Source organism: Pipistrellus kuhlii, unplaced genomic scaffold, assembly GCF_014108245.1.
Source record: "Pipistrellus kuhlii isolate mPipKuh1 unplaced genomic scaffold, mPipKuh1.p scaffold_m20_p_7, whole genome shotgun sequence".
Classification (NCBI taxonomy): Eukaryota; Metazoa; Chordata; class Mammalia; order Chiroptera; family Vespertilionidae; genus Pipistrellus; species Pipistrellus kuhlii.
The window spans coordinates 32,078,501-32,101,535 of record NW_023425573.1 but is presented as its reverse complement, the minus strand read 5'-3'; the positions used below and the strand labels follow the sequence as shown (position 1 = coordinate 32,101,535).

The 23,035-nt window shown below is 42.6% G+C and overlaps 1 protein-coding gene across 3 annotated transcripts in view; it reads right to left on the bottom strand.

Annotated features, from left to right (window-relative positions):
- CERKL (ceramide kinase like) overlaps nt 1-11,647 on the bottom strand; it is an 86,034-nt gene extending 74,387 nt beyond the window's left edge. For 2 of the 3 annotated variants that reach the window (XM_045575279.1, XM_036421590.2), the window contains exon 1: nt 11,261-11,646. In XM_045575279.1, the coding sequence (XP_045431235.1) occupies nt 11,261-11,501 (241 nt within the window). In that variant the 5' untranslated portion in view covers nt 11,502-11,646. Of the gene's footprint in view, nt 1-11,260 lie in introns of all 3 variants that reach the window. The other variant, XM_045575280.1, reaches the window with a different exon arrangement.
- Between the last annotated feature and the right edge of the window lie 11,388 nt (nt 11,648-23,035).

Genomic DNA, 23,035 nt, shown 5'->3' with positions numbered 1-23,035 from the left:
TCCAGGCATGCCCCCCACCTCCACCCGGGCTGGGGGACTTCAGGGTGTGCCTCCAGTGCAGGAAAGGGGACCTGAGGCTGTGTCCCCCTCCTGATGGGGCTTGACAAGGGTGGGACCAGTCAGGTTTGGATCTAACCCAATTGGGGGTTGGGGGGAGTCTGGGTCTCATTGATTTTGAGGTACACATGGGTGGGTGGGAAGTTGAGTCTGGGTCCGGTGTTGCATTACAGACTCTGACAGGAGGAAGATTTTCATATACATTTTACTAATTTTCTTTCATCTCTGCATTCTATTGTAGAGAAAGTGCAAATAGCAATGTTAAATTATTTCCTCTTAATCCCCTTTTAATGTGCACGAATTTTGCACACCAGGCCACTAGTATGTACATATTTGCTTATATTTTAAAAATAAAATAATAAAAAACTTAAAAAAAGAATCTTTCCTATAATAAGGAGAAAGAAAAATGCTAAAAGAAACACAGATAAGTTATACTTCTCAGAATAAGACTTGTTTAGTGGATTTAACTTTGGAACCATATAAACATCCTATATAATAAAAAGGTAATGTGTAAATTAACCCTCATGCCCTCACAAGATGGCTGCCCATGACCAAGCCAGCAGGGAGGATAGTGAGAAATGAGTAAATGATTAAACAAACAGGCTGCATGGGGTGACCAGACCAGCAGGGGGGTTAGTGAGGGACAACGAAACAACTGAACAGCAGGCTGCATGGGGTGACCAGGCCAGCAGGGGTGAGGGGTTAGGGGCAACCAGGCCAGCAGGGGGGTGCAGTTGGAGGTAATTAGGCTGGGGGGCAGACAGTGAGGGGTGACTAGGCCAGCAGAAGGGGAAGTTGGGGAAACCAGGCCAGCAGGGAGCACAGTTAGAGGTGACCAGGTAGACAGGCAGGTGAGCAATTAAGAGCCAGCAATTCAGGATTGTGAGAGGGATGTCTGACTGTCGGTTTAGGCCTAATCCCCAGGATAGGGCCTTAACCAGCAGTCAAACATCCCCCAAAGGGTCCCATATTGGAGAGGGTGCAGGCTGGGCTGAGGGGACATCCCCACCCCACCCCCCAGTACATGAATTTCATGCACCAGGCCTCTAGTTTTACATAATTACAGAACAAAACCAAAATGAAACAAATAATTTTGCACATTGAGTTGGAGGTATAACATCATAAATGGGAATGATTCCAAGTATCTTTAAAATACAGTACTTGAGAAACACCAATCAGAAATGACATATGCCCCCCTATGTTCATAACAGCACAATTTACAATAGCTAAAATTTGGAAACAGCCTAAATGCCCATCAGCAGATGAATGGATTAGAAAATTGTGGTACTTCTACACAATGGAATTCTACGCTGCTGTGGGGGAAAAAAAAAAAGGAATTCTTACCATGTGCAATAGTACGGATGGAACTGGAGAGCATTATGCTAACTGAAATAAACCAGCCAGTGAAAGAAAAATACCAATGATCTCACTTATTTATGGATAATAAAGAACATTATAAACTGATGAACAAAGACAGATACAGAGGCAGACAAGCATTGAACAGACTGTTAAACTACAGCGGGAAGACTGGGGAGGGTTAAGGAGGGGGAGGCAAGAGATCAAATGAAGAACTTGCATGCATGCATATAAGCATATTAGTTTGGACTATGATGCAACACTATCACTAACTTAGACATCAGACTCCTGATGCATGAGGGAGTATTCTTTCTTGCTTGACTGAGAAAGCAGTATAACAGAATGGGTACAGCGTGGCTCTGGGTTCAGATGGCTTGGCGTTGAATCCCAGCAACTCCATTACTAGCATGATTTTGGGCAAGCTATTCAACAACTCTGGGCCCCAGGGATAAAAATCCTATCTAGACTACATAGTCTTGTTGGGAGGATTAAACAGATAAGATACTTAGCACAGGACCTGGCAGAGTAAATATCAATAAATGTTCACTATTTTTAGTCAAACACTGGACACTGCTGTTCAGCAGCCGTGGTATAATAGTTTCCAGAACACTGTTTCTGATGAAAATCTTGGAATATACATGGGAATTTCAGCTGGTATATTACTTTATACTTATCTTTAGGTTTACCATAAGTCCATAGCACTGTGCCAATTTTTTAATTTATTTTATTTATTTATTTATTTTTGTATGCATATCTGCCTGCCTCCCTGCCTCTGGGTTCAGTCATTCATTACACTAAGTAAGAGTCCTCAACTTCTGGTTTGCATGCAAACAGTGAGTGTAAAATTTCATTTCCTTCAAACTCCCATTTTCTGGACTCATCAGTTTTACCTTTAAATCAGCAGCTCAGATTGTATGAGCAGATCAGTTCTATGTTGAGGCTAATCATTTGAAAACTGTATCTTTCCATAGAAATGGAGATTTTAAATTTTTTAATATATCTTTTAAGATAAAGATTAAGTTCCCTGGAATAAAGGAAATAAACATTTTCAACTCTCAAGTCTTTAAAACTGTAGTTACCACTAGCTACAATGTGGCTACTAAATTTAAAATTAAATTAAAATTAAATAAAATTAAAATTCAGTTCCTCAGTTAATAGCTGCATGTGGCTGGTGGCAATGGTTTCCAACATTCAGACACAGAGCATTCCACCATTGCAGAACACTCATTCAAACAGTCATGATGTAGAGATTCACTCCACATTTGTTGTTCCAAATAGACCAGTTTTACTTTAATAAAAAAGCTAATATTTATACAAGATGAGTTTTACGCAATCTACATTAATATATATATGTGTGTGTGTGTGTGTGTGTGTGTGTGTGTGTGTGTGTATATATATATATATATATATATATATATATATATATATATATATATATATATATTTTAAAGCCTAAACAACTGATCCACCAGTCACCATGATGCACACTGACCAGCAGGGGGCAGACGCTCAATGCAGAAGCTGTCCCCTGGTGGTCGGTATGCTCCCACAGCGGACTCACAGCTGATGAGCGCCAATGCTGCGGTGTTGGCGCAAGCCTCTCCCCATCGGGACTGACTGGGCGTGAGCCTGTGGCAGGTGCAGCAGGGCCAGGATGAGCAGGAGCAGGTGCAGCGGCAGGCAGGAACGGCAGGGGGCGTTGGACTGCCAGTTTCGCTTGCTCCCCGCAGGTCAAGCTGAGGGACCCTACCAGTGCACAAACCTGTGCACCAGACCTCTAGTATGTATACAACCGGTTAACAGGCCTTTCAGAGCATTTAAATAAGTTTAAAAACTTCATATGCAGAACATGCAGTTACTTGGTAAGCTTGATTTTTCACAACCATCTTTTACAAATTCCTTCCAATTTGACAGCTTTAGAAACACACTACCAAGTTTTAAAATTTATTCTTAATATGTAGCACAGTGAATCAAAGCATCATGTTTTACTGAGTAATTAGCTCTTCAATAATTCACATGAGTAATAGGTCATTTTGGGGTTTAACCCCTGCTTCCATTATTTCTGACCACACGGCCCACCGACAGATGTCTCACTTTGGACGTACACAACAGAAGACTGGATCTGTTTCACGTACATCTGTTCCCCCACAGCTTAGGCAGATTAGTGCTCAGAATGCACCCAGCTCTGCTAAGTCCCACATAATCACTAGCTCTTGTTGTTTTAAAATTGATTGTTTTTCTCATTTTCACATTTTTCCACATCGCCCTTCACGTTGCTAAGTTTCCAGCAAATAAATGTTTATGTAAACTTAAAGCACCAGAGAACCAATTTAACCCTCTTCTCAAAGAAACGCTGCCAAGACCTCGTGTGGCAGAGCAGCTCCCTCAGATTTCCGAGTTGCTGCTCCTAGCCAGCTGAGCTCGGAGTCGTGGCAGTAATAACCCTTTGAAAAAGCATAAGGTGAAACGATGTAACCCGAGGTAGTAAGTCTATGAAAAAGAGAGGCTTATAAACCATAATTAAGATTTGAAACCCACATTTTATTTTTAGAAATATTTAAAACATTATATTCAAGTGCTAAGCAAACATAATAAAATCCTTACTCTGAAATCTGATTCGAGAGCACAGGAAATGAAGCAGCAGGAAGAAAGGATACCATAGTCCTTTTGTCCATTATGAAAGATCTGCTTATGTCTGGCCTTGACCAACAACTGTCTATAGATAATGGCTTCTTCCTTTCCAAAGGCAGGACCTGCACTGAGCCGATGGCTCAGCTCTCACCAGTATGCCCCAAAGCTGGGGAAGGGGAGCAAGGGACTCGGCTCGTTTTTCTCATGTGGGTCTTCTAATCAGACATTTATTAGGGCTGCAAGGCTCTGACTGTAAAATGCAACACTCCTCCACACACAGCAGGCGGTGGACCCCATGGGTCACTCAAACCTTATTCAGACTTCCTTCATTTATGATGATATCCATCCTAACACTTAAAGTCTATACAAACGGTATTCTCTTTACAATGCAACTTCAGAGTTGATGCTTCTTGGAAACCACATAATACAAATGCCTCATTTTGCAGATGAAGAAACTGTAACTCAGAATTGGTAAATGACTTGCCCAAAGTCAGTCACACCCCTGTGACTGCGGAGACAAAACCGAGGGTCCTTCGGTGCCCACTCCTGAAACCCTTCCTACACCACAGATGAGAGCACACTACAGACAGCTGGAGTAGGAAGCTTAGAAAGACCCTATAGTGCTTTAGGGTCTACTTAGGTGCTTTCCAATTAGTAAATGATAAAGTTCCCAGTGTGAGACAGGAGAGAGAGAAGAGAAGGGGACTGGGGAGAGGGGAGAAGGGAGAGGGGAAGGAGGGAGCTGGGAGGAAGAAGGAGAGAGAGAAGGATAAGGGGAGAGGGGAGAAGGATAAGAGGAGAGGGGAGAAGGAAAAAGGGAGGGGAGGGGCAAGACTTGTGGACATTTTGGCATTCCTGTCAGAGATCCTTAAAATTGATCATTCTTAAATGTACAAAAATATGAGTTTAATATAGTCCAGTCCTACCCATTACTAACTGTCTCTATCAGTAGTTTTTCCTTTGTGGGAAACAGATAAAAACACTATAATCCAGATTCTGCTGTGGGGAGGCACAAAAATCCTGTATTTTTCTATTCCAATCTAACATTTCAGGGAGAAGCTTACCACTTGGTAAGCACATGTTCCTAGAAGTTTGTCCTTGGTTGAGATTTGGGAAAATGCCAACAAGCAATCAGTGATGCTTTGAAATCATTTCACACTGATTCAGTTACAGCACAAGCCGAGGGCTAAATTATAAAATAGGCAAACTGGTCTATGGCATCCACTTTTCTGAGCTCTCAATTTTTGACACCTTCCGCCCAGTCCCGGGCACTCTTTTGAGGGCTATCCTCCACCCTGTGGCACTCCTCCTGGTCAGCTCTGCCTGGGCAGGGTCTTACCATCCAGTCTTGCCTGCCTTTCTCACTGGGTCTCACAGAACTAGCCTGATCCCTCTTCCAGGGGATGTTTTAGGATGTTGCTTCCTCTGCGTTCACAGACAGCTAACTTGTTAATGACTTTATATTAACATGAGAAAACATATGTATTATTCCACAAGTAAAATGGCTATAATCTGAGATTCCAATCTAAAGTTCACTAGGCACCACTGTAGGCAATACAGTACCTTCTGAACAGATGGTGTCCTTTGGTGCACACAGTTGACATCCTGGCCAATCTGTGCCCTGGTTGGTACAGTCTATCCTGCAGCTGAGCAAGATGAAACCTCTGGCCACGATGCTACCAATGGAGAAGTGGGCCAACTTCAGCTGAAGAATTTATTTATTTATTTTAAATATACTTTATTGATTTTTTTTTATATATATAGAGAGAGAGGAAGAGAGAGGGATAGAGAGTTAGAAACATCGATGAGAGAGAATCATCGATCAGCTGTCTCTTGTACACCCCCTACTGGTACATGCCCTAGACCGGAATCAAACCCGGGACCCTTCAGTCCGCAGGCTGACGCTCTATTCACTGAGCCAAACCAGTTTCGGCAAGAATTTATTTTTAAAAAGAATTCTGGTGTTTGCCCATAATTTCCAGCTGACAACAGCTCTCTTCTGCACAAGAGTAAATTTGCCTTGCTGATCCATAAATAAATAAATTAATTAATTAAATTAAACAAAATGAAGAGATTTCTGATGCTTCTTTAACAAAAGGGGAGGGAATGGTCTCTTCCAGGTGATGCCACTCTTAATGGGAGCACATTACAGACAGCTGGAGTAGGAAGCGTAGAAAGACCCTATAGTGCTTTTGGGTCTACTTATGTGCTTTTCATGAGTAAATGACAAAGTTCCCAGTGTGAGACAGAGGAGGGGGTGGGAGAGGGAGAGAGAGGGAGAGAGAGAGAGAGAAAGAGAATGTGTGAGGGAATACAAGACCAGATGTTATTTTTCAGCATCAGAAAAGGTTGCTTTCCTTAAATAGCAGTGTTGTAATCAGATTATGATGCAACTAGAGGCCTGGTGCACGAAATTCATGCACAGAGGTGGGGGGTGTCCCTCAATTTCTGCACCCTCTCCAATTCCGCATTCTGCACCCTCTCCAATCTGGGACCCCTCGAGGGATATCTGACTCACAATCCAGGACTGCTGGCTCCCAACTGCTCACCTGCCTGCCTTCCTGATTGCCCCTAACCACTTCTGCCTGCCAGCCTGATCACACCCTAACCAGTCTCATGCCAGCCTGATTGATGTCTAACTGCTCCCCTGCCAGCTTGTTTGCCCCCAACTTCCCTCCTTCACTAATCTGGTCATCCTTACTGCCTTCTCCTGCAAGGTTGATCACCCCCAACAGTCCTCACTTGCAGGCCTGATGCCTCCCAACTGCCCTCCCTTGCTTGCCTGATTGCCCACAACTGCCCTCCCTTGCAGGCCTGGTCCCACCCAACTGCCCTCTCCTGCTGGCCATCTTGTGGTGGCCATCTTTTGTCCACATGGGGGCAGCCATCTTCTGTATTGGAACGATGGTCAATCTGCATAATACTCTTTTATTAGATAGGATAGAGGCCTGGTGCATGGATGGGGGCCAGCTGGTTTGCTCTGAAGGGTGTCCCAAATCAGGGTGGGGGTTCCCTTGGGGCGTGGGGTGGCCTGGGCGAGGGGCCTGTGGCAGTTTGCAGGTCAGCCACACCCCCTGGTGACCCAAGCAGAGGCCCTGGTATCTGGAATTGATTTACCTTCTACAATTGAAACTTTGTAGCCTGGAGTGAAGGCCTAAGCCAGCCATGGCTGCAGAAGCTTGGCTTCCTCCATCACCTGGGGCAACCCTAGTTCCTGCTCTTCCAGCTCTGTGGCTGCCACCATTTCTGTTGTAATTTTTTTACTTTCTATAATTGAAACTTTGTACCCGTGAGTGGAGGCCTGGGCCTGCCAGGGTGTGTTAAAAGCTTGGCTTCTTCCATTGAAAGGGAAACCCAAGCCTCCCTCCTGCTCTCTGTGGCCACAGCCATCTTGGTTGGGGTTAATTTGCATACTTGCTCTGATTGGCTGGTGGGCATGGCTTGTGGGTATAGCAGAGTGATGGTTAATTTGCATATTACTCTTTTATTAGATAGGATAGTTCCTGAGACCAGTTAGCATATTCATTCATTCAACAAATGTTGATTGTTTACATGTGATACACTCTTTTGAAGGTACTGACAGTAAAGAAGAAGATATTCTGAACATCTTCCCTTTTCCCCATCTAGATCCAGCCTCCACCTTTCTCCCCTACTCTGTACCTCCATCAAGTGGTCCCCTTGCACTCCAGCTTCCCGTTGGCTTTGTTTTATGCTAAGGACCAGAATTGGCTGTAGAAATCAGCCAAGCTGAAGCAAAGGTCATAGCCCCTGTCTAGTGACCCTCTTTACATAGTCTCTTTGAATCCAGACTCAGACACTTTGGGCCTAAAAATGGAATCCCCTGTCCCTCTACTTTTAGTCCCAAGAGCACTTCACTATCCTTACTTCTTGCTTACACCTTTATAAAACACTGCCTTTTAAAGACTCTTATAAAGTCATCCTTATTTATGTGTCACTTACTATTGGGTCCCCCAAAGCTGGGTGGTGGTGGGGAAGACAGACAGTAAGTATTATATAGCATTTTAGACAATACATGCCACTGAAGAATATGAGAGTAATGGGAGCTAGAAAATGTGTAGAGAAAGGAATTTAAAAGATGATGAGGGAAAGTTGTACTGAGAAGGTGACATTAAAATACAGGCTCAAGGGAGGTGACAAAGTAGGCCAAGTAGAAGGTTATAATGGTCTGAATTTGGGTAGTGATTGGGCAGTGAAGGAAGAGAGCAAATAGTGTGAATAGAATTAATGGTTGATTAGAAGTAGTAAGTGAGGGAGAGTGAGTCGGGGCTTTCCTTCTGAATCCTGGCCTAGATAATATTCCAGAGAGCCTTCTAACTGCCCTTTCTCATATTATGCTAGCATGTTCACTACTTACATATGCCATCTACCAGGTATATCCATCCAGCATAAACTTCAAGGAGCCCCACTCATTGTACCACAGCTTACACACACCTAAAAAAAAAAAAAAAATTAAGCCAAAACCGGTTTGGCTCAATGGATAGAGCCTCAGCCTGCGGACTGAAAGATCCCAAGTTCAATTCCAGTCAAGGGCATGTACCTTGGTTGCAGGCACATCCCCAGTAGGGGGTGTGCAAGAGGCAGCTGGTCAATGATTCTCTCTCATTGATGTTTCTAACTCTCTATCCCTCTCTTTTCCTCTCTGTAAAAAATCAATAAAATATATTTTTAAAAAAGTTAAATATTCTAACAACTGAGGGATTAGTAAATTCCAAAATTATGTTAGGGAATACATTTTTAAGCATCAGGAAAAGTTGCTTTTCTTATAGGCAAGCGTGTTAAATTTGTGGGAATCCCAAGCTGATGTATACAGGTCAGGACTGAAAACAGAGATTAAATGTTCGGCCTGAGAGTGGATGATATAACCCAGAGAGCAGATGATGAATGACAATAGTTAGCAAGACCAGACTCCTTGAGAACACCAAAATTAAACAAACAGGAGACTGAAAAGTTAGGTTCTGGTGATGCCACAGAAACCAAGGCAGCAAAGTCAAAGTCAAATGCAAGGGAAATCCAGAAAGGTAAGGGTTGATATTGGTCCATATGATTGTGCAATTAGAAGGTGATTGTTAACCTTTGCCGGAGCAGCTTTAGTGTGAGAGAACAAAGCCAGGTCTCAGATGGTTGAGGACTAATTAAGAAGTGAACTAATGAAGGCAGTGAGAGTAAACGAATTTTGCTAGGAATCTATGCAGGAACGTGAGAAATGAAGCAGAGCAGCCACTAGAAAGAGAAGCTTACAGGATCAAGGCTGGAGGTGGCTAGGATAGGAGAGTCCTGAGCACATCACTGGGCTAACATGAAAGCCACCAGAGCAAGGGCTAAAAAATAAAAATAAAACAAAAAATAAGAAAGAGGGTATAACAAATGACACAAATTTTTAGATGAGGCTGAAGAGATGGGATGGGTTGGTTATGAAGAGGTGACAAACATCTAGTGTGTGCCCATGGGTCGAGGCAAAGGACATAGAATGTAGTTTTTCCTCCCGTTTCTGGATCAGATTTCATTTGTCCTTTTCTACTCACATGTAGTAAACTAATTCCACATCAGGCACTATTTCTCACATTTAAACATCTCTTAATACCTCCTTTTCTTTTCCCAATCTTTTGTTACTAAGTAGAGCATCTCTTGGTTTCTCCTATAAATAGAAATACTTACTAAGATGCTTCTGTACCTTCAAATTTAGGGGCCCAATGTGTTCTGCATACTAGGTGTTAGTTACCAAGAAAAAGTGGGACATCTAGATGAAGAAAAAGAAAACCAGAGGGTTTTAGGGCCAAAGTAAACAAACAAACAAAACAAAAAAAGTCAACACTTGCAACCTTTAGAGTTGGAACTGTCAAGATGCCTTTTTAAATGCTACCAACAGTAATGCTAATTAAGACTACTTTTCCTCAATCACCACTCAATAGAAAATAACATTTCTTTCACATCACTATTTGCCTCTCCGTTTACCAGAATTGCAATATTAATCCGTACAACAACTCATTGCATCTTTCATTTTAATTCTATCAAATTTCAGCCTCATTGTAGGTTAAAGTGGCTCTTGTAGGCTAACCTAGAGTCTAATTGTAAACTTCTATATCCCCCAAATTCAAACTGACTTGAAAATTGAGCAGAACAATTCTGTCCATACTAGATTTTAACTCAGAAGGGCAAGAAGATAGTCTACCTTGGTTTTCACTAAGCCGGAAAACATTTAAATTAAGGTCAAGGTTTTAGTGGCATGAGCATGGCTTATACAGATGCTGAATTCACACTCCTGACATGTGCTGGGCCCCTAGCTCAGCCACTTCAGTTGGTTAGACTTTTGAGCAAGAAATTTTTAAGTAGTGCTGTTCTTCTGCTCTGTAATGTAAAGAGTGCTCCGCGTCTCCTTTTCCAACAGGGGAGGAGGCCATTTATAATTTCATACGTTTGTATTTAACTAGAAGAGGCTGCACCACATCTCAAGGGTTCTCTCTAAACCACCCCTAGACTCAGACTTGAAATAGTTCTATCGTAAAACACAGCATTATAACACGTTCTAAATAACGCAAGTTTCGAGCCCATAAAAGTCAAACGCAAGTACACAGCACGATGATGATGATGATTCCAAAGTGAACCTCAAAAATCCAAAGTTTCCAGACTGAGCCTGAAGAGGGCTTGGCTTTAGACACTGGCAGGGGACTGTGACGGAAGGAAAAGTCCAGAGACTCCAAAGCCCCGAGGCTCAACTCTCATTAGTCAGCAGAGGGCCGCTAGCCTTCGGAGCCCTCCTGCAGGGAGGCCGGGTAAACGGCTCGCCCTGGCAGAGCGCGGGCAGAATCTGCCACGAAACTCCATCCGCTGGGCGGGGAGGCTGACCTTCCCGCCTGCGGAAAGCACCCCCCCCCCTCCCGCCTTTGCCCTTGGGGGATCCATTCCTTCCTCTCGGCGCCGAGCTGGAGCTGAGTGTGAGGTGGCCGGGGACTGTGCCCACAGGGGAGAGCCCGCGGGAGGGGCCCGCAGCTGAGGCCCCGGGGAGCGGCCCGGGTCCCCCCCCCAAACCGGCAGGGAGGACGCCCACCCCGCGGGGCGGAGGAGGAGCTCAGGGAGGAGCTGAAGCTTGCACCCCGGCGGCGGGTGCATGGGAGGGGGGAGGAGTAGCAGAGGAAGAAGAGGGGAGGGAAGAGAGGAGGGGAGTGGGGGAGGTGAAGGCTCGGACCCGCACACTCACCCGAGGGGCGCTCGGGCCGAATGGGCCGCCACCTCAGAGCCCGCTCGCTCAGCACCATGTCGCAGCTGCTCCTCCCGATCTCGAAGATGCCCCGGAGCAGCACCCGCTCGGCCGCCGCCTCCGGCCGCTGCGGGGCCGCCCAGGGCACCGAGGCCGCCGCGGCCGCCGCCGCCGGGGGCGCCCCTGCCTCCCCGCCGCCCTCCAGGGCGCCCACGCGGCTGCCGCGCCTCCCCCGGGACATGGCGGGGCCGCGGGCCGGCGGCGGGAGCCCGGGGTCGCGATCGGAAACAGGGAAAGGTGGAGGAGGCCCGGCCGTCTCCGCCGGAGCCGCGTCCCCGCTGCCACAGCAACCGCGGCGGCCGGGGCCGGGAGGGGCGGGGCGCGCGGGCGGGGCCGCCGGACCTGGTGCAGCCCGGAGCCTGCAGCCAGCCTCCGCCGCTCAAGATTCACAAAAACCACACACACAGACCAAAAAAGGCCGGTGCGGGGAGAGGAGTGAGTTGCCCTCTCCATCCAGGCCAGACTCTTCCATGCAGTGCACCCGCGCTCCGCAAACTTTGTTCAGACTTTGATACTCACCCTCGTGGGCGTGCTGCTGAAATGCAGGTTCTTAACGAATAGGTCTGGGTGGAGACCCAACGTCCTGCAAGGCTGTTGAGACGCTGCTGAGCTGAGGAACACACTTTGAGTTGCAAGCATCTACCCTGGGTCCTCCCCTTGCTCCTGGGCAGCGGAGTCGCTCTCTGTACCCACGCGTGCACGCCCTCCGTCATTAGCTGACCTTGATACAGCTGGCATAGAATGAGGGCCGGAATGAGAGGAAGTCAGAGACAAGTCCTTGGTTTGCAGAGGAGTAGGCCCATTCCCAACTGGCAGATGTAGTGTTGAAGGAAGCTGCCTCTCTGCCCCCAAGATACCGACCTGCCCTGTCCTTGCCCGCCTCTGGCACTCACTCCCTGGAGAGAGGACTAGTTGCAGGACCTGCTCCGCTGGAGGCCTCTGCCGCCATAGAGTGCTACCTGCAGTGGGGAGGGCCCTGGAACGCAGCCTTCACGTTCTCCTGGTAGCTGAGATGCCTGCATTAGCTGAGAGTTCCTTTGGAAAGCGCAGGGAGTCTGGGGGGCCCCCCAGGTTCTCAGTGGTGGCTGCACGGGAGATTCCTGGGAAGATTTTTTAAATCCAGGCGCCCAGGCTGCACTCAAAGACAATTAAATTAGGATCTCTGGGGCTGGGACCCAGCGTGCAGGAGTTTGAAAAGCTCCCCAGGTGGTTCCAATGTTCAGGGCCCGGGAGAGCTGCTCTAAGCAGTGCAATAATGGGGGGGAGGGGGGGGAGGGGAGAGAAAATCCGCAGGTGTTTTATAAGGTCAGGATAATGGTATGGAGAAAGAGTTAGGGGTCAGGGAGTTAAAGAGGAAGTTAAATTGACAGAATTGTAAATCTCATTGCCTGTGTGCTGGTGCCTAAGCAAAGACATCCTCCTCTCTGGTCACACTGGAAAGTTATGGTAGCAGGAGTGACTCGAGGTTCTCTGCTCAAACTTGGATTTCAAACGACCAGTGAGGCAGGCTGTCTGGTGGCCCAGCCAAATCCCTTTCAGACATAAAACACCTGTGTGCCAGTTAAGCTAGGACTCTCGCTGTTCAATGCTCTGAAAACAAACACCAAGCTTCCAGGCAAAGCGGGGAAGAGCTGCGGATTGATCTGATTACAGCGAGCTGTTTCCTGGAGCAGAAGGGCAGCTGCCGCTAGCTAACCCCACGCAGGCTTCAGGGGGCCGGGAGGAGGCATCTGTGGGGAAGGTTGGTGCCTCTGCAGGCGGAGTTGCAGCTCTGGAGTCAGCGTCTTGTAGTCACAGCTGCCGGGCAATCAGCACAATTAGAGCTCGGTGGCCCTTTAAAAGCTCACTGAGAGCCCTGGTAAACGGGCCAAAGCGGTGGCTACTTCTTAGGACCTTTTAAAAAAAATTCAGTCAGGTCCGAAGGTCAGATACATAGGCTTTGCATTTCTTGAGGAGGAAAGTAATGGTGTTACTCCATTCTTTGTCTTTGGTGAGCCGTCCTTGTGAGGCTCTAAGGCAGCCGTCCTCAAACTTTTTAAAGTGGGGGCCAGATCACGGTCCCTCAGAGAGCTGGAGGGCCGGACTATATGAACTACTAATTCCTACTGTAACACCTCGGCTGCGCTCACTGCCCAAAAAACCTGGCGGGCCGGATCAGACTCCTCTGCGGGCCGCATGTGGCCCACGGGCGGTAGTTTGAAGACCCCTGCAAGGGGTGCAGTGCCCTGAGGCTCCGTCCTCAGGATCTGTCCACTTAGGCTTCAGTTCCTGAGGAGCACCTGCCGCAAGAGTGACTCATATATGATACAGCGATGCATGAAGATGGCTCTCCTGCACATGTCTTTCCCTGCTTCAGGTGAAGCCGGGTGTTTGTTTCCAGAGCATTAAACAATAACCTGTCCTTTCTTAAAAGTAACAGAATTGGCCCTGACCGGTTTGGCTCAGTGGATAGAGCATCAGCCTGCAGACTGAAGGGTCTCTGGTTCAATTCCAGCCAAGGGCATGTACCTTGGTTGCGGGCATATACCCAGTAGGGGGTGTGCAGGAGGCAGCTGATCAATGTTTGTAACTCTCTGTCCCTCTTCCTTCCTCTCTATAATATATATATATATATCTCTATATATATATATATATATATATATATATATATATTTTTTTTTTTTTTTAAAGGAACATAATTGCTTTCCCGTTTGAAGACATGGCTACGTCTAGAAACACAGTCTCCATTCCTATTTTGTTTTTTTGTTTGTTTTATTGTTGTTGTTGTTTTTTATGAAATCTACATCTGTACCGAAACCATTTGGCTCAGTGGATAGAGCGTCGGCCTGCAGATTGAAAGGTCCCAGTTCGATTCCAGTCAAGGGCATGTACCTTGGTTGTGGGCACATCCCCAGTGGGGGGTGTGCAGGAGGCATCTGATCAATGTTTATCTCTCATCGATGTTTCTAACTCTCTATCTCTCTCCCTTCCTCTCTGTAAAAAAAATCAATAAACTATATTTAAAAAAAAAGAAATCTACATCTGAGCAGACCTTTGGGGGGTAAAAAATCTGCTATAGATAACATTCTTTTCAGGAGACCAGTAGATACCTGGGCAAATCACAGGTTTATAGCTCTGATGGTATGTCCAGCGGTTGGCAAACTCATTAGTCAACAGAGCCAAATATCAGCAATACAACAATTGAAATTTCTTTTGAGAGCCAAATTTTTTAAAACTTAAACTTCTTCTAATCCCACTTCTTCAAAATAGACTTGCCCAGGCCGTGGTATTTTGTGGAAGAGCCACACTCAAGGGGCCAAAGAGCCGCATGTGGCTTGCGAGCCGCAGTTTGCCGGCTGCGGGTATAGCCTCCTAAATTTGGGATCAGCTCCTCTCAGATGGAGGCTGGTAAAATGCATTCAGACCTCCTGCTTCAAGGGCAGGGGACAAGAAAGTCCGATGCCTAAGCTTTGGCCAGTGGATAATTCTATGTCACTCCCTTTGATCTCTGAAAGTCTCTGCTGGCTTCTAGGTTTGGAGTTTATGTGACAACTGATTGAGTGCCTATGCTATCAGGTTACCATCAACATAATTGTTTTTCAAACTTCAGCTTACTTTACAGAATATTTTTCATTAAGGACTGCTCAGGACAGGTAGGATGAAATCCAGACTCCCACCTTGACCTATGAGAACCCAGGTGATTTGACTCTGCCACCTGCTCAAACCCCATTTCCTATTCTTTTTTCTTCTATTCATATTACATTTAGGTCTAACCACACTGCCCTTGTCATTCTTCAAATAAACCAAGTTCATCTGTCATGAGGGCCTCTGCTGTTGTTGTTTACTCTGCCTAAAACAATTATCATTATGGTATGACTTTACATGGGGCCCAGATCAACTTGATGTCACTTTCCCCGATCTTTGCTGGCCAGTCAAGAGTTGACCCTGCCCTAACTGGTTTGGTTCAGTGGATAGAGCATCGGCCTGCAGACTGAAGGGTCCCAGGTTCAATTCTGGTCAAGAGTTGTGGGCACATCCCAGTAGGGGGTGTGCAGGAGGCAGCTGATTGATGTTTCTCACTCATCAATGTTCTAACTCTCTATCCCTCTGTAAAAAAAATCAAAGTTGACCCCTACTCAATGTTATTTTCATTATACTCCCCACTATCTAAAAGTTTGTTGTTGATTTATTTGTTTAGTTATTTCTTATCTCTCTTCTCCCATTAGATGGGTACCTGAACAACAACCGTGACCTAGTCTGCTCATTTATGGCTCTACTTATTGTGCCTAAGCAGTGCTTTTAGCAAAATAGATGGTCAATAAATGGGTTTGTTGAATGCATGAATGAATAACTTTTTAAATTGAGTTCCTGTATTAACTTCTGATATTGTTCATGTTACATCTCATGGGTGAGAAAAAAATTCATGACATTTAGTTTCTTCATGTCAATCTACATTTTGGGTGAAGTGATCTTTGTTTACATCCATCTTCAGTCATTTCTGATGCTAAAAGGGCACATCATCAAGGTGTCAAGGGGATGGCTTTCCTCACATGTGGAGATTTTGTCAGTGTTCTTGCTACTCTAGCTCCTTCTGCCTAAAAGGTGGAGAGCCATATATCCTTACAAGAAATACAGAGAAGATAGAAGAAATTTTAAAGTCCCACCAATTCAGAATATCACAGTTTCTTCATGTGCCAGTTTTTCACACTCAAATTTAAGCTCTGTCTAAAACTCTAGAAGCTCTGTGTTCCAAGACACTTCTCCCCTGAGTATGTGATGACAATGACCATGTGATCCCTAGCTCCCCCAAAAGTAACAATAATGAATAACACAGAAAAGGAGAATAGGCCCTTCTTCTCTTTCCCTCAGGTTTTTAAGATCCCCTTTCAGGTAGGTTGTGATGTTTATAAACTTGGAACAAACTATTTGAGATGTATTTCCACCAAATGGAGAGTTTGAGACTCTCCAATGCTATAATGTATAATAGAATCTTAAATCAGGTATAACCAGATACACAAAGAGAAAATTTAAATCAGAAAGTTTTCCTCACTTCCCATAGCTCACACTAGTACAGCTGTGAAAAAGGCATTATACAGAGGAGGCAATGTCCCTTCTCACTATTGAAAAAAGCCCATTGCTTTCAAGCCTCTTGCCCATAGACATCAAAGAGTTTGATACTAGGTTCACTGGTTTTTACTTTTACATCATTTTCTGTTACCATTTGGAGCACTTTGGTGTCCTTTATAATGCCCTGGCCTCAAATTTCCATGACAGCCTCATCCCAACTATCTGCGGAACCCTCCATTGCCAGCTCCTATAATTATATATTCCGGACCTCGTAGACTTCTTGAATGCTTCAACTCAAATAAGCACTCTTTCTGACACAACCTCCTGCTCCTTTCTTTCAAACTTGGATGTGCTTATGTATGTTCAGTTTGTTCTAAATGAAAAGCCAGAGTCTGGACCCCCCTCCCCCTGATGCTCTCAGATTTTGAATCCATAGCTGGACTATCCCTAGAAACGTGTATTTGAAACAAGCACACCAGATGATTCCATGGATTTTAGACAGTAAAAACAACTCTTACAGTCATTGAGTATTTTTTCCTCTTCATTCTTCCTTTGTACCACAAGGCTTGTTTATTTGTCAATAATTTAAAAATAACAGAACACCAAGCTAGACATGGTTTTGAAATAAGATTTAACTCTTCACATGAACAGAGGCCCAGAGTCCGGCTGTTTCCCGGGATGGTCATTGAAAACTCAGAGTCTTTCTACTCCACTGGGCTCAGGTACCAATAGGAACGCCACTGTGGCTCCCGGTGGCTGCAGGAGCTCTGAGCATTGTATCCTCTCCCCAGAATGTCTACACACATCCACGAGATAGTGCCCAGATCTACTGGAAGGAAAACTCCTGGTTAATTGAATACCTTCATAAGAAATAACCACGAACTGGTATTTCTGAGCATTCAAGCCAGTTAAGTCATCGGATGTACAGCCATAGATAAGTAAGAGTATAGTCTTAGCTTTTGTGTTTTAAGCTCACAAAGGAGACTACGCGTTCAAGGCCCTACATAACCTGAAACAGAGAGAGCTTTGGGAATTCATTGCACTTATATATTCATTTGGGCCACAATGGTTAAAAAAATTATGTAATTTTATACATTATAAATTTATGTGTTAAGTGAGTGTTTTTGAAACCAGGGAAAGCGAGCAATACCTGTTTTTTTTCAGAGGTCTGTTTATTAGTACATATGTTTCCCCACAAATAGAATAAATATGGCATTTTTCATCTGAAGAATAAATAGTAGTTTTTATATTATGCTCTTTATAAAATATAGGATAAGGCTTTTAGACAAAATCACCCTTAGGTTATTACAGCTATTTCAACCTGTGTGCCACAAGAATTTTTTAAACTTGCAAAACCTGACTATTTAGCCAGGAGCACTGGCTTCTTTTCCCTTAGATTGTCAAACTTAAAAAGTGACAACAGATAACACAACAATAACTATCCAGTGTGAATGAATCAAACTTATATCTATTTTTCCTCAGATATATATATATATATATATATATATATATATATATATATATATATATATCAGAATTTTAGGAATTATTTTAAGTGTGCCTTGAGATGAAAAATGTTGAAAATTGTTGGTTTATTGAGTGGATGCATTCACATGTCCCTGAATCTAGATGTCAGTTTAGTTTATTTACATGAATAAAAACCAATAAAACTTTTATATAATTCAAGTGATTATTAAAAAGTTATCATTTATAAGCTTGTTCAAATGTCAAAACTGGGCCCTGGCCAGTTGGCTTGGTTAGTTGGAACATCATCCCAACACTAAAATGGTTGCAGTTCGAATCCCAGTTGGGGAACATACCTAGGTTGTGGGTTCTGTTCTGAGTCAGGGTGCCTATGGGAGGCAACTCATCATCATCATCATCATCATCATCATCATCATCACCATCATCCTCTCTCTTTCTCTCTCATCAATAATCATATTCTGGGGTCAGGATTAAAAAAAAAAAGAAAATCAAAGCTGATACTATCTAAAATACACTGGTAGTTATATATTATGTCACTAAAGCTTCATGGTAATATTTTCAAGAGAATTTAAATGAATTCTCCTATATTTATGTACATTTAACATATCAATAAATTGTAGACTTTAGCATATGTATTAGTGTCCCTGGTCTGCCATGACAAATTACCACACTCTGGGTGGCTTAAAATAACAGAAATGTATTGTCACAGCTCTGGAGACCGGAAGTACAGAATCAAGGTGTCTGTAGAGTTGGTTCCTTCTTGGGGATTCAGAGGGAAACTCTGTGCCATGTGTCTTTCCTAGCTCCTGGTGGTTGTTACCAACTCTGCAGTCTCTTGGCATATATACATATCACTCCAATCTCTGTCTACATCTCCATTCTCTCAGTGTGCTGCGCGTCTGTGTGTCTGTCCTGTCCTCTCCTTTTAAGGACATCAGTCTTTTTATAAGGATCTTTTTAGTCCAGTGTGACCTCATCTTAATGTACACCTTAAGATGTATTATTTGAACACTATTTTCAAATAAGATCCCATTCTGAGGTTCTGGCTCTTTTCAGGAGCAACTCAATATAACATATTTTTCTTTGATATTTTAAGTTAGATAAATGCATTATTAGTTAATTAGACAAAATGAAACCTTGGAAACAAAATACCTCTTAACATTTTTAATATGCCAGTAGTATTGAGGAAACATTAAAATATATTGCCTGTATCCAAAAATCTCATGTTGGGATTTAAAAATATGTGAATCAGTAGCCTTGCCTCTATTAACTAAGAAATTCTTTTGGTAAAGAAATATGTTAATTAATATTCCTACTCTGATTATAGTTATAATTTATATGCATGTTACTATTGTTTATTTATTATTTGTTGTGTATTTAACCATTGGTTGGAATAAAGATTATTCCATTATCTATTCACCATGACAAGGGATATTATCCCAAGTCTCCTTTTTAGAATACTACTTTACCCTCTCTACTCTTGATGTGAACATTAGTTGGTCATGTAACCAACCACAGATAATACATTTGTAGTTCCCTGCTACCCTACAATTGTTGATGACACCAATGATAAGGAATTAACAGTTCTCTTAAGCATTTAATCCCCCTTCATTGACGTCACTGAAAGTGGGGGTGATCTCCTAACTGACACCAGGGAGAGAGAACACTAAAGAAATGTTATTGATGTGCTAAGTTTAAATGGTGAACATTTTAAAGTAAAAATTATAGGTTAAGTAATTCAGCTGCATTTATCTCAACCAATAACACATACTGTGTATAAATATGACTATTATAAAGAACATTGGTTATTCTTCAGTTTTCAGTGATTTTGTGCTACATGCTCTTCCAAGAATACTGATTCTTCTACGTTCTGCTCCCTAAGCAGATCTCATAATAATTTCTGGGTAGAGCTAAAAGTGAATACCTGGTGTTGTTAAAAATAACTCCATGTTCTTTAATGGTGTTGTACTCACAAAGAATATCATATTTCCTATAAACTTACTACTTTTCTAGTCTAACTGATACTTTGAAAGAAGGCTATGAAGTACTCTTTACATTGTGGATTTCCATTTCTGCACTCATCTGCCTATAGGTAGCCTATTTTTGCTTTTAAATGTGTTGAATACTCATCAAATTCCCAAATTCCTTGCTGGAAAACTTAGTCCTTATGGGTTAGATTCTGATCTGCTGTAATCTAAGCTCTTCAATGTTGAGAAGAAAGTTTGGGACAATTTTACATAACAATGATAATAGAACAAGAACAATTGCTAGAAGACCGGTGAACAGAAAAAAAAAGTTTTGTGTACTCAAGTTCTTAATGAATGTAAACAAAAAATATATATCATTTGGAAAGAGCTATGAATATATTAGTTCTCCTTTTATTCCAGTTGCAAATTATATTTAACCTATTGATACCAATAAAAACAAAAGATTACTGCCTGGCCAGCATGACTCAGTGGTTAAGCATAAACCTATGAACCAAGAGGTCACAGTTGAATTCCTGGTCGGCGCATGTGCTTGGGTTGTGGGCTTGATCTCCAATGTGGGGCTTGCAGGAGGCAGCCAATCAATGATTCTCTCTCATCATTGATGTTTCTATCTCTCCTTCTCCTTTCCTCTCTGAAACCAATAAAAAAATATATATTAAAAAAAAAAAAGATTACTGATTGCTCATTCCTGATCCTCAAAAGGAGTTTGGTGGGAGGGGAGTTTAGTGTCATGCTGTGCAATTGGCAATGTTTCACTTGGGTTTGTTTGTTTTTTATAGAACTAATACTTATAACTTTCACTGGGTTAAGAATCATTTATGGCCCTCTCCATTCTCAACTAACTTGATTTGTAACAGTGGTTAAGGCAACAAGCTTTTGCATCAGTGTGGTTTGATTCCCTTAGGATGTTAATATTTATTGAGGATCTCCTAGGTCTGCTAAGCACCAGAGAAACAGCAACAAACAAAAGAGACAAGGTTCCTGTTCTGGTGAAGCTACATTCTGCTATGGAGAGAGATGTTTTAAAAATAAACTAAACAGATAAAGAAACAAAATAGCATCAGATAAATAAATGAATTTAGTAGGATTGAAGGTAGTAGCTACTTTATTTTTTATTTATTTTACATACATGTTTATTGATTTCAGAGAGGAAGGGAGAGGGAGAGATAGAAGCATCAATGATAAGAGATAATCATTGATTGGCTGCCTCCTGCAGTCCCCACACTGGGGACAGAGCCCCAACAGGGAATCTATTCGTGACCTTCTGGGTCAAGGCACAACTACGGAGCCATGCCAGCCGGGTGGTTGGTTGCTGCTTTAGATAAAGAATCAGAAATGGCTTCTTGGAGGAAGTGGCATTTGAACTAGTACCTGAATGAAGAAAGGAAACCTAACCTGTAATACAAGATTCCAGCTTCCTGCAGTTTCTGTATTAGTAAAATAAGGAACAGGGCTGCTTTGATGATGAAATGTGTGAGTGAATGGAAAGCACTTAACACTGACTGAATAAGTATGTGAAGCCTACTGAGCATCTTTCTGGATAGCTGTCCTCAAGACATCAAAGCCTAGAGCAGGGTTAGATTTTAATATGGTTAACAGCAAAGCAAGTTACAGAATCACTTCCTATATGAGATTTAACTTATTCTCTAATGTCTAGCTGTCATCTCACAATCAGATCCATCCCTTTGGATTGTTCCATACCTAATGAGCTGTAAAGATAGTTATTGTCACTATCCATCTACCTCTGAATTAGCTGGGCAAACATCATGATAATGTTCAGATGACCAAATCCACATTTAATGTATCTGAAGATCTGGACCTGCATTAACATAATACTGTGCATTTTAAGATATTTTAAAATTAGCAATTTAACAGAAGTCCCCAGAGGCTGTGGCCTTTTTTTGCTGATGCTACTAGTTAGGTTACACAGCTAATTCCATCAGAGCCATTGAACCAAGTGTTAGTGTGCGTGAAGAGAGTCCATGAGTCAATTGCCAGCACAGAATTCTTTTTGACATAGGAAGGCAGATGATCTCAACTTTTGAGTGCATACAGTGCAGCTTTCTAGTTGAATGATTCTTGACAATAGTGTCCTCTGAAACATAATGCCTGGCCAGGAGCCAATGATTCTGCCACCAAACAAATCACTGTGCATCTGACGCCAGAACGCCTCTGTGCGATGGTAACAAGAGTTCTCAGTCCTGGTGTTCCACAAGATGTTGCACTGGCTTTTTTATTCTTTGTCAGACCCTGGAATTAAAAATTTTATTTAGATTGTTTCCAGAAAATAAGTGCTGGTGGAGGGAGAGGAAAAGAGAGAGCAGGAGACCTTAGTGTAGTGTGAGAAATAGCTTTGCTATTTCATGATTCCCATTAGGACAAAATCATCCTATGTTTTGAAACTCAGTTTTATTAATTGTTTAATAGATATTGTCACTTTAAATCTCATTTAATTTCTAGAACTGAAACAGCTTGGTTCAAACTGTTAGCTAATGATCCATATATCATTTTAGTAGTTGCTAGTTACATTCAGAAATGCATTAATTTTGAAAGAATTATAGATTTTCAAATGTGGAAACAGGGAGTATTTTTAGATTAATAAATTAAAAAACAAATTTGTTTCAAATGTTATTTTACTATAACATATTATAAATCTAAAATTAGTAGAACATTCTTAAAATATTATGATTCTTCATTTAATTCGACTTTAATTTTCTTTTTAAGATTAAAAGTAGACAGATCATAGTGTATAAGTGCAATTGGTGATGTAAATGTTATCTAAGTTATGCAGTGTTCTTTTTGAAAAGAAATATGCACCAGTTAAAATATTTAGCCAAATTTCATCTCCAATTTTAAAACTACTCACTGATTTAAAATTGCAGCTCTTTTTCTGGAAATAACTCTTTAGAACATTTTCACATTTCACATTAAATAAAGAGAGCTAAGCATCTTATTTGATAGGAATATCTTTCCCAATGAAACTAAACTTGCCAGTGTTTCTTCAGTTGCTTTTCACTTAGCAAAACATTCTCTTTTCTTATGAACTAAATATAGCTATTAACCTACTATAAAAATTGCAAGAGTCTCTTTTAAATATGGCTAGAAACCCAAAAAGAAAATATTGCATAAAAAAAGATCATTGAAAAGGTTTCTTGTGGTTTGAAATGTCTCCCAAATATTCATTAAACATTTAAGT